The sequence below is a fragment of the Leptonychotes weddellii genome, chromosome 5 (genome assembly GCF_054177405.1).
Source record: "Leptonychotes weddellii isolate Sample4059 chromosome 5, ASM5417740v2, whole genome shotgun sequence".
NCBI lineage: Eukaryota > Metazoa > Chordata > Mammalia > Carnivora > Phocidae > Leptonychotes > Leptonychotes weddellii.
In genome coordinates this window covers 6,656,952-6,667,804 of record NC_138373.1, presented here as the reverse complement: position 1 = coordinate 6,667,804, position 10,853 = coordinate 6,656,952, and the positions used below count along the sequence as shown (strand labels likewise).

The following is a 10,853-nucleotide window of genomic DNA, read 5'->3' as shown; positions in this document are numbered from 1 at the left end:
GGGGGGAGGAGATATAACAAGAGTATTGAAGCCAGGGAAGCCTGTTCTCTGCCTCAGACCCGTCCAAAGGCCACGACAGCCGGAGCCGGGAGGGCTGACCTTCCCACCCACGCTTCTCCATTTCCCAGGCCTGTGAGGAAGGGACTCTTCTGGCATACTGGGGAAGCCAGTGGTGTAGTGTGCGTGCAAGCTAGGGTCCTCGAACATCTTTTCAAGGGTCATGTTGAGAGTGAGATGCATGGAACCAACCAGCATGGTGAGGATGGGCGTCTGGCTAGTAGGCAGGTGGTGCCCAGGGCCCCCACCAGGTGCATCCGGGTCAGCCATAGCTTCCCAAGGTGCAGGGGAGGTTTTGGCAGCTCATGCGTGCCCCGGGGCCAGTGGCAGCCTCTGCTCTTGGTGGGTATTGGCCAGGGAGAGGCAGGTATGTGATAGATCTATAAGCGGCCACCAAAACAGAAGTATGTTCAAGGCCACTGCCTCCAGTGTGGTCGCGTGCAAAGGAGGGAGCAAGAGAGCTGCAGGCCCCTCCCCTTCCCAGGCTTGGTGCTGCTCCGCTGTGCTCCTGGCCTGGAGCCTTCCTCTCCAGGCTTGATTTGAAGCTACCCACAGGAGGGGCTCTTCATCCTTACTCCTTCCCACTCCCCATCAACCAGGCCACCGTGCAGCACCCCAGTCCTCGTGAAATCACGGCTGCCTCAGAGAGACCGGCTCCTGCCTCAGAGACCTTGTGTCACTGAACCCCGAAGAGCTGGGTACCGACGGAGCAGGAAGGAGCCGGGATCTGAGTACCTGGGCTCTGGGCAAGCAGCAGCAGCACAGTGGGTTGGCAATCAGCGCCAGGTGATTTAGCGTGCCAGGTACCAGGAAAAAGCTGGAGCCAAACAACTGGCCTAATCAGTTGCCCTAGCAACAACGTTGCCCTTGGCCCTACCCAGATGAGATCTATTTTAGCCTGTTGCCCTGGTAACTCCAGCTGCTCCCCAGGGACAGGAAGTGGCAGAACCTCAGCTCTGCTGGGTGAGAACACCTCCCCCAATCCGAGGGGTCTCCCTGTGCATCCCTCTGCTGGGTGCAGGGTAGCCGTGGGATGGAATCTCCACATTCTAAATCCCTATGGAAGAACCTTGTTACCAGTGACAGGAGCCTACGGGGAGGAGGCTGGGGTACTAAGGCTGTTCCTGTCAGCCCCTCCCTCCTCCATCTGGAGTTCTCCCCACTCTGTCGAGGGGGATGCAGGGACAGCTTCCATCTCTTTCCTCCACACCCACCCCCCCCCCCCCGCCATGGCTCCCAGGCTCCAATGTGGAGGGAATGGAGTTCTTCACAGCCATCCTGGGGACTGGCTCCTGCATTCTCACCCACGGGGGCAAGTGACCTGCTGAAGGCTGGGGCCAAGCCAGAGGACTCTCCGTCTGCAGAGCATGGCCACAGCATCGGCCGCTTGGTCGGAAGCCCAGTGGGAGCCTGGGCGAGCTCCATAGCATGCCTGTGGCCCCACGGTTTGTCTGCAGCTGGGGTTGGATGTGTAACCACCGGACAGGGCCGTGCAAGGACATGCTGGGGGCGAGGTAAGGGGAACACAGCCCAGTCATTTAGACATTTTCTAGCAGGCCAGGGATTTTCCCATTCTTTGCTGCTCGCCTGGATACAGAAGGCCCCATGGAGGCGGCCCTTTGGCTGCTCCATGCTGGGATAGGCAGCTGCGGTCCTCGCCTTGGCCTGTGCCCAGGGAACTCGGGTTTTCTGTCCTGGAGTTGGAGGCCGACCCAGTGTAACTTCTCTGATTGGTCATCCTGCCCTGGCCAGCAAGCTGGCGGGAGTCCATGTTGGACAGAGTGCTCCGGGGCACAGGGAGGGGGACCTCACCGAGCAGTAAGGAGATCCTTGGGAAACAGCAGGAGTGTGACTGAAACTCGCAGCAAGGGCCCTTTCGATTTCACCTCCAAACCTCAGTGCTTTTGGTTAGGGAAGGGAGTTGGGGGTGGCTGGGGAAAAATAAGAAAAGGCTCCTCCTCCTCCTCCACAACAGGCCAGCTTCCTCCCCTTCCTGGTTCCAAGCAGAGAAAATGGGAAACACAGACAGGGACGGGGACAGAGAGGTAATCAAGTGTGACAGAGACAAATACTGGGAGAAGGGGACAGAATGTGAAAAACCCAGGGATGGTAGTCCACCCTAGGAGATCCACCAGGTGATGGAAGGAGGGAAGGGTCTGGGAGCATGGAAACACAGACCCAAGACAGGATGGGTTCTGAGCCTTGCAAAGGTGGGGAGGCCACGCCTGGCTGGGCAAACAGCAGCAGCTAGAAATATTTCTAGAGAAGTCCTCAAAGTAAATAAAGTGATAACACAGTCCCCACCTCTCCTTGCTGTTCTGCCGTTAAAGGTCATTGGGTGGAAAGACCCAGAGAATCCCAGGAATGAACAGCTGAAGGGCCAGAGTCCCTGCGCAATGCGGAAAAGGGAGGAACGTCTCTTGATAGCAAGGCTGAACGCTGGGCCTCTCCGCTGCCATGTGAGGTATTTAACCCACACTGGCCACCTTGTCACCACACAAACAGCCCGGACACCATGGCTGTTGACACAACATCCTCAGGTAAAAACAGTCTGAGGAGGGGCCGTGGATGCACCGGCCTGTGAGCGGTCTACTCCTGTACTCAGGTCCCACCATGTCCATCTTGGAGTGTCACTGGCACCCCCGGGGGAGTCACCCCCTCACTGCAGCCACCTAACTCCCACTGCTAACATGGCCGGCAAGGAATTCCTGTCCTTGGCCAACAGCATCATCTTCACTGACTCAGCAGTCACGCTGGGGCCCCTGGAACTAACCCAAAGTGAGACCATGAGAGCCATTTCCCTTTTCTTTCAAATGCAGTTCTTTTCCAACATTGCCTGCGACAGCTTTGGTGCAGAGATTTTGGGGGGTGGGGGAGGCACATGGGGAAAAAGAAAGGAGAAAACCAGCCAATTGCACAAAGCCTTTCCCTGGAAAAGCCCAGGCTCTGGGGGTGGTCAGGACTTGTGACTGCCCTCCCCACCACCCTCTGGAGCTCCCGCTCTGCTGGTCGAGGCACAGATGGGGATCCATTCCATTCCCCATGTGGAAGAGCTGTCTGGGAGCAGGAGAATGGCGGCATGTGTATATATATCTCTATGTGTGTGCGCGTGTGCGTATATATATATAATAGGCTATATTAGAAAATTCTCTATGTATAAATATAAAACACTGGTATCCAAACATGACACCACAGCAAACTAAAGTGCTTGACAGGAGTTGGGCATGTCTAAGTATGTAGGTAAAACTATTATTCATCCTGAGTACCCAGGATGAGGGAGAGAGCTGGGGAAGCAAAACCATGGAGGGCCTTCTGCCCTGGTAGGGGTGGGGAGAAAAGGGGGATGCTGGCCCAAGCGCCCCTCCCCAGCCCCCCTCAGCCTTCTCAGCCTGTCTGATCACTGTCCCAGGTCAACACCATGCCTCAACTCCACCTTGACCCTGCTTTTCCCACTGTGCTTCTGTCCACAAGGAGACCAGTGTTGGAAAGTTGGGGATGGGGGAAGGCTTGCTCCCACAGGGGAATACGGGTCAGTCTGTGCCCACAGCTTCCTCGGCCCACACGGTTGGGAGTGAAGGGACCACTATGTATGCTGAGGGCAGGAAAGGAGGATTATTGTCATTATAATTAATAATTTGAGAAATCAAACACCATCACTCCTCTAGGCCAGGCCCTGCCTTCTCTCCTCTTGGGCCTCCTGCCTGGGTAGGGGCTGGAGGGAGGATGGGAGGAAGCCTTGGGGGCAGCTGACCCGGGAAGCTGCCCTTTTATCTGCAAGCCCCAAGCAAAGCATTAGCACCTCCACCATCCCCAAGACCCCTTCCCTACAAAACAAGGCCCATTCTGGTCTCAGACCCACAGAAATGCCACAGGCAAATGGTCACCAGAGCTCCTGGGAGTAGAGGGGCCCCACAGGACAGGGAAGAGCCCCCCCCAGGACAAAGTGCTACAAGAATGGGTTGGTGGTTGGAGGTTTGGAGGCAAACGGGCTTGATGAGGATCCAGTCTGGAAAGAAACAACAACCACAAATTAGGGGATTAGGGGAGAAGAGCTGGAGACCAGAGAAAAGATGCAGTCCAGGATTCCTTTCTCCCCCAGAATTACTGTGCTGAGGGTTGTGGGAAGGTCAGTGGGCTGAGGCAAGTAGGGGGCGGGGGAGTGTGGGAGACAACAGGGCCCACTGACTAACCCACTCACCCCTACGTGGCCAAGGCAGGGCTTCACGAGGGAGGGGCACAGCTTCCAGCCCACATTGTCCTGTTCTCCTCGAAGGATTCTGTCCCCGACCCCCAGAGAGAGGCCATACCCGCACTCACCATGAAGGGGTTGGTAGAGGTCCCAGCTGGCTGGCTCAGTTGCCTCTGTCCCAGCTTGGCTGATCCTAAGTCGCTGAAGGAAGAACCTGGGAAGCAAGAGCAGAAACTAGGCTGACATAAGCCCTGCCCCTCATGCTGATGCTGACCACTCCGCTGGACCTCCCTGCAGGGCAGGGACCGCTCCATCCTACAGTGGCCGCAAGAACGGGCCTTTCTAAAGTCGGGGAATAAGGGTATGGAGCAGAGTCAGAGGACACAGGCAGGTCTGTGGCTTCTCTGGCCCCCCCTACTGGTCCAAAAGGGAACTAGCTCAGATGTCTGGCTCCCTAATAGTCCTAATATTCATTGCCACCCCCCTGCATTCCGGCAGGCCCTGGGGGTGGGGAATGGGGGTAAGAAAGGAGGGTGTGGTCTGAATCCCTTACCATTCTGCTGCTGAGTCATCGAGGTCTGTGGGGGGAACAGTGGTGGTGGGAAGGTGCTGACAAAGGCCCTGGTGGGTGGCACTGTCTGGGGGAAGCCAGGCCCCGCACTGCTCATCCCAAAGCTGGGCCCTATGGAACAAGGACATGAAGTTCAGGCGAGGTTCTAGAAGGCAGGCTGGAGAACGGTTCTTCCTAGGTCTCTCCATGATAGGGACATGGGATAGAGTGTGTCCTTATCCAGAGGTATCCAGTAAAAGTACCCTGAGTGAGCCATGGAAGTCTTCAGCTTCCATGCAACCTAGCAAACCTGCCCTCTTCCTGTCCACGGTGGCTTGTGGCACGGAGGGCACAGAGGTGCCGAGCAGGGGCGGGGCCCAGAACCGGGGTCAGCTGCCTGCTTCTATTAAACTGCACCAACGAAAGCAAAATATTAGCCCTCTGTGTATGTGCCTCAGTGGTCTCATCTCTTAAAAGTGGGCCGGGCCCCTTTCCTAGGGCTGCTGGGCAAAGCCAATAAGGGCTGTAAAGCTCTCAGCAGTGGGGTTTGCCACATGGGTCAGTGGTCAGTGGTGCTAGCTGCTACCAGTCTCTCTTCCCGGCCTCAAGGTTTTTAAGAACAACAACAACAAAAAAGGCAGGGGTGGGGGTGGGGGAGCATGCCTCTGAAGAGAGAAGAGCTGAGGCTGCGGAGGAATAGGGAGCGAGGAGATCACAACACTCCAGCTGATGAGAGCAGGGACCAGGGGCAAGGCTGCAGGTGGGACACAGAAGGGGGGTGCACACTGCCGAGGGGCAAGAAGGGAGAGTCCTGCCACGTCAGTCGCAGAACCGGCTCGGGTCAGTAGCAGTCTGCTTTTCGTAATTGTGGAATTCTGATTCTGGGACTTGGGTGCTTCTACTCTTTGCCCACTAGGCGGCCCGGAAGTTCAACCTGGTCTGGCCGGGTGAAGGGTGCGAGGAGGACTGAGGCTGTCTGCCACTCCTCCTGACAGTGGGGTGTGTGTGTGTGTGTGTGTGTGTGAGAGAGAGAGAGAGAGAGAGAGAGAGGGAGAGACACAGAGAGGGACAGAGAGAGAGAGAGAAGGGAAAGAGAGAAGGAGGCAGAGAGGAATTTGCGCCCTGGAGAGAGTCAGGGCCAGGGCAGAGTCTGGAGGCTTACCTGTGGCCAGGCCGTTGGGCTGGAAAGGGTTGGTGGAAGGCAGCTGAGGGTGAGCGGCAGGTACTGTGAAAGGGTTGGTGAAGGCTGCTCAGGGTGGAATGGGGTAGAGGTGGGAGAAAGAGAGGGTTACTCTTTTCTCATCTGGTTAATACTCGGATGACAGCATTCCTCTCAATCTTGGTGTGCTCTTTCTCCCCTCCCCTCCCTGCAGAGTCCCCAGGTTCCTCTTGGCTTTGGATCCCCTCCCTGGGTCTCCACAGGTAAGACTCACCTCCAAAGGCAAGCCCCGTGCTGCCGCCTCCCCCAGCTGTGGCCGACTGGAGCGTGGGGACCTGGCCGGCCACCCCGAAGATGCTGTGATGTGGGAAGAGAAGTCAGCATGCAGGGCACTGGGGATCAAGGGGAGAAACAATGCAAGGGACCAGGAGGTGCCAAACCCTGTCCTGCCCGACAGGAGGAGCTAAGCAGGCTGGGAAAAGCAAGGCTCTGCAGCCCCAAGGCAGACTCCCGGACGTCTGGACGTACCTGCTAGGGATACCTCCAGGTGATGCTCCGGGCGCCAGGAGGCTGCTCATATCTGTGAGGCTGTTGGGCTGACTGGCAGGTGCGAGAGGAGAGGCCGCAAATGGAGTCACCTGGCTGCTCCCTGGGCAGTCACAGGAAACAGAACAGGGAGTGCTGCGGTGAGGCAGGAGGGAAGGGGTAGGAGAAGAGATGGAGGTGGGGGGGGCAGGGGAGACGGAGCAGAGTGATGGCATGAGTGCACCCACTGGGTTCTCTGAGCCCATTTCCCCCTGGGTCATCCGGCTCAGAGGGCCTTGACTGCCGCCAAGAATTCTAGGTAACACGGTACTCAGCCTTTGTCAATCTCATTAGTGCTCAAAGCTGCCGCTGCTGAGAGAAAGCGGCCTGCCCTGGTGTCAGGTCAGTGTCCCTCCTGCTGTAGTCTGACTTATAGTTCCCATTTTTTCCTCAAGCCGTGGACATGTCTGTCCTTTCCTCAAACCAGCATTTCCATTTATGGATAAAGCCTAGGAAGGGGCAGGTAGAGGGGATGGGGGCAGGAGCTGTGAAGGGCAGAAAGGCCCAGACACTCGGGAGCCTCTCATGGAAGGTGGAGCCCACACCGGAGCACAGACAGCTCAGCTCCCACTCCCACCGGAGCTGCCCCCTCTCAGGAGGCCACCCTAAGCCAGGAGCTTAGATCAGGGTTCCTCTGCCCTCTCTGGTCATCACATCTCAAAAGAAAAAGCCCCGAGGGCGGGCCCACGTGGGAGGCGTACGAAACAGCCTGAGGAGCAAGTCCAGGAAGTCCCTGTCCTTTGGAGAAAGCCTCTTTATCTGCGTGTCTCAGACTCATCTGTATGGTGGGATCCAGTCAACCACTCTGGGCTGTTGTGAGGGTAAAATGAGGCTACAAACGGAAAAGGCTTGATTTTTATGAGTGCTGGAAGACTTGTACCGAAGGGAAACACGCTTTGCATGGTGTCTGCCACATGCCAGTGCTCAGAAATTGTTTGCTGAATGACTATGTGAGAGGTAGAGTGAGAAGGACTGGACTCCAGTCGGGGCCCTACCCCCTGCTACTGCTGTGACCTGCGCAAACCATCTTACTCTCCTGAGCCCATATTTTTGCTTGCCCTCTCATAGGATGGCTGTAGGACACCGCCCCCCCTCCGCTGAGGTAAGTATTTTCAACTAAGTATTCTGCAGTCTGTAAAGCGTGCATAAATGTGAGCTATCATCATAGCCTATGATAGAAGAAACTATTTCCGGGGTCAGAGAAACAAGACAAGGTCTTGAAGGAAAGGTGATGGCTGGCTCAGGTGGTAAACACAAGTGAACGAGAGCCTCGCCTGGACTCTCAGCTCCAGTCTTCCCATGCGCTCTGCCTTGAACAGGAGCCCCCACCCACGGTCCTGCCCCCCCTTCAGGCTTTAACAGAACCACGTCTTCAGATGGGCCTGCCCTGACCTCAGTCTGCATTAGAGCCTGGTTTTCCTCTCCTAACACCTTGTTCTTCGCCCTCGTGGCACCTGACATCTTTGTAGTGACATATTTTTGTTTCTCTATCAACTGTGTCCCCCTCTAGACCAACTCCCTTGCCAGGTTTCTCACAGATATCAGTTGCAAATGTGCAAAACGTGACACATGCAGGGTGATTCACAGCAGCGCTGTTTGTAGGCAAAAGACTAAATATTCATCATTCGTTCTACATAGTCATCAACAGGGGACGGATTAAATAAATTACAGTATATACATAAGCAGGACTATTGTGCAGCCATTAAAAAACAATGAGGAAGCACTTCATGTGCTGATAAAAAAAAATCTAGCACTACTGTTCAGTTAAAACAAATCAAGGTACAGAATGGTATGTCTATTATGCCATCAAGTGTGTTAAAAAAAAAGAGAGAGAGGGGCGCCTGGGTGGCTCAGTCGTTAAGCGTCTGCCTTCGGCTCAGGTCATGGTCCCAGGGTCCTGGGATCGAGCCCCACCTCGGGCTCCCTGCTCGGCGGGGAGCCTGCTTCTCCCTCTCCCACTCCCCCTGCTTGTGTTCCCTCTCTTGCTATGTCTCTGTCAAATAAATAAATAATATCTTTTAAAAAGAGAGAGAGAGAGAGAGGAAGAAAATAGAATGATAAAAAGTAAGTGAAGGCCACAGGCTCCTCTTCCCAGGGGCATGGCAATGGAGAAGCGGTAGGACAGCAGCTGAGCAGGGGCGATGGGGGGGCTGCAGAAACGTTTGGAGGCTGGATAACCTGAAGCCTGTTTGTGGGGAAGGGGGAATGTGGTGGCAGAGGTGGACAGAGTGGAGGGGAGACTCAGCTAAGAAAACTGATGGGAAAAACCCTGTAGAGAGTGGGAAGGATGAGCAGGTAACCGTCACAAGGGAAGATACCAGAGATGAGAGGAAGAAGGGCAAGGGAAAGATAAAGACACAAGGCAAGGGACGAATGGCCAAGCCAGGCTGGTTCTCAAATCTGTGTTGCTCCCTGGTCCCCTCAAACTTCAGCCTGGTTTCTCCTAAGTTTGGGGCTTTTTTTCTGAAGACCCTGGAACTATCATTTGAAACTCGATGCTCCTCCTTCCCTAAAGGGTAAGGCTGTATTGATCCAAAGCCCTTTGGTAAGGGGATCTTCCTGGTGCTAGGCATCTCGGCTCTGACTTGGAGAAGCAGAGTCCAGCAGGGAAGGCAGGTGCCCAGGGCTGGCCTGCCGGCTCCGAGCTTCCAAGGGTGGGCTGCTTCCCTTGTGCTCGCCTTGGCCACCCTCCTTCTCAGCCCCTGGCCTTTCTACAGGAACAAGTGCTAGGCTACCACGCCACTGAGCACACTTGGTCTCTGTCCTCTCCAGGCCCCAGGCGTCAGGAAGACTGGAAGCCAGCAGCCTAGTGTTGAATCTTCTGATTCTCAGGGTCCCCTGGCCTTTCCTGGGCTATGACTCGGGGTATGTGGAATTTCTGAGTGAACACAGCTCCCTGTCCTCACTAAGGTCAGACCCTTCAGTCCTGCTCTGGGCCTTTCCGTCAGGTCAGGGAGCTCCCAGGCTGGGGGAGGTGCTGTCCTTCTGCCCTGCTGCCGCCTGGCGTGTGTCTCCTGGCAGACACTAGAGGGCAGAGCCCGCCCTCGCCACGGCCGGGTCGACCCCGCACTTTCCGCCCTTCTCCGGGAACCTAGGAATACCTGCGCTCTTGTTGTCTTCTTCTGCACTTCCAGAGCCCCATTCCCTGCGGCTGGATTGGTATACATACCTTCTAGCAGTTTCAGGGGAAACTGCAGTTTTAGAAACTTCCCCTCTCCAGACTCCCCCTCAGAAATATAAAAATACAGCCAGGCTTGTCAGAAAAGACACCCACCTCTCACCCAATTCTCCCTACTTCATCCCCAGTAGTTCTTTATGTCACACTCGGAGAACCACCCTCTCGTGATCCCGGTGCGGTGGGAAGTGAATGGGAGCTGCCATTCATCAGCCATTCGGGTTTGGCCAAGTCACTGGCCAAGTGAAACCGGTTTTGTCAACTGCAAAATGGAGATCTTTCCTTCTTCATGGAGATAATATGAGGATGCTCCTAGCAGTGGCAGGAGCCTCACAAGGGCTGGTTGGCTCTGGCTGGCTGCAGAGTCTGCTTTTTGAGATGACCAGACACTGGACGCAAGTTCACCCCAGGTTTGGCCAGGGAGGGCTCCTGGCACCTTCCTTCTCTCCTTTAAAGGTTGGCCCTTTAGGCAAGGGATTGTGACAGGCATGCATTTCTTTATCATTATTATTTTTTAGATTATTTATTTGAGAGAGAGAGCGTGAGCACTAGTGAGGGGAGGAGCAGAAGGAGAGGGAAAAGCAGACTCCCCGCTGAGCAGGGAGCCCAACGGGTGGCCAGGACCATAACCTGAGCCCAAGGCAGACACTTAACTCACTGAGCCACCCAGGCCCCAACAGGCATGCATTTCTGACCGGACCAATTTATAACCACCTCGTACAAGCTGCTTCCTTTCAAGCTCTCATTCTGAGGAGCACCTCCGTCTTGCTACACTGAATATTCCTGTGCCAACTTACATTCTTACCGATAGCATGCAAAAGGGCCAGTTTCCCCACACAGTACTGGCCATTACCAATCTTTAAAACTTTTGTGAATACAATGTGTGAAATTATTATCTTACTCTTAATTTGTGTTTTCCCTGATTAGTCAGGTTGAGAACATTTTCATCATTTTTTTTCTGGGTATTAGCTGCTTGTATCCATTGCCTGTTATCCTATTCTGTCTTATTTATAGGAGTTTTAAAAAAACACATGATGGCTATTAGCTTTTTGTCTGTTTTCCATATTGTAATTATCTTTTCCCTGTTTCAGGCCTTTAAGGACAATGAAACATTGTTATGGGACATCTTTTGGGACAC

The 10,853-nt window shown here is 54.9% G+C and overlaps 1 protein-coding gene across 1 annotated transcript in view; it reads right to left on the bottom strand.

The window, feature by feature from the left end:
* Positions 1-706: 706 nt before the first annotated feature.
* AGFG2 (ArfGAP with FG repeats 2) overlaps positions 707-10,853 on the bottom strand; it is a 22,631-nt gene continuing 12,484 nt past the window's right edge. Inside the window, exons 6-11 of the mRNA XM_081822771.1 lie at positions 6,484-6,816; positions 6,230-6,312; positions 5,959-6,042; positions 4,800-4,928; positions 4,375-4,460; positions 707-4,063 (exon numbers count right to left, since the gene is read on the bottom strand). Coding sequence (XP_081678897.1) covers positions 4,004-4,063; positions 4,375-4,460; positions 4,800-4,928; positions 5,959-6,042; positions 6,230-6,312; positions 6,484-6,816 — 775 coding nt within the window. The 3' untranslated portion in view covers positions 707-4,003. The remainder of the gene's footprint in view (positions 4,064-4,374; positions 4,461-4,799; positions 4,929-5,958; positions 6,043-6,229; positions 6,313-6,483; positions 6,817-10,853) is intronic.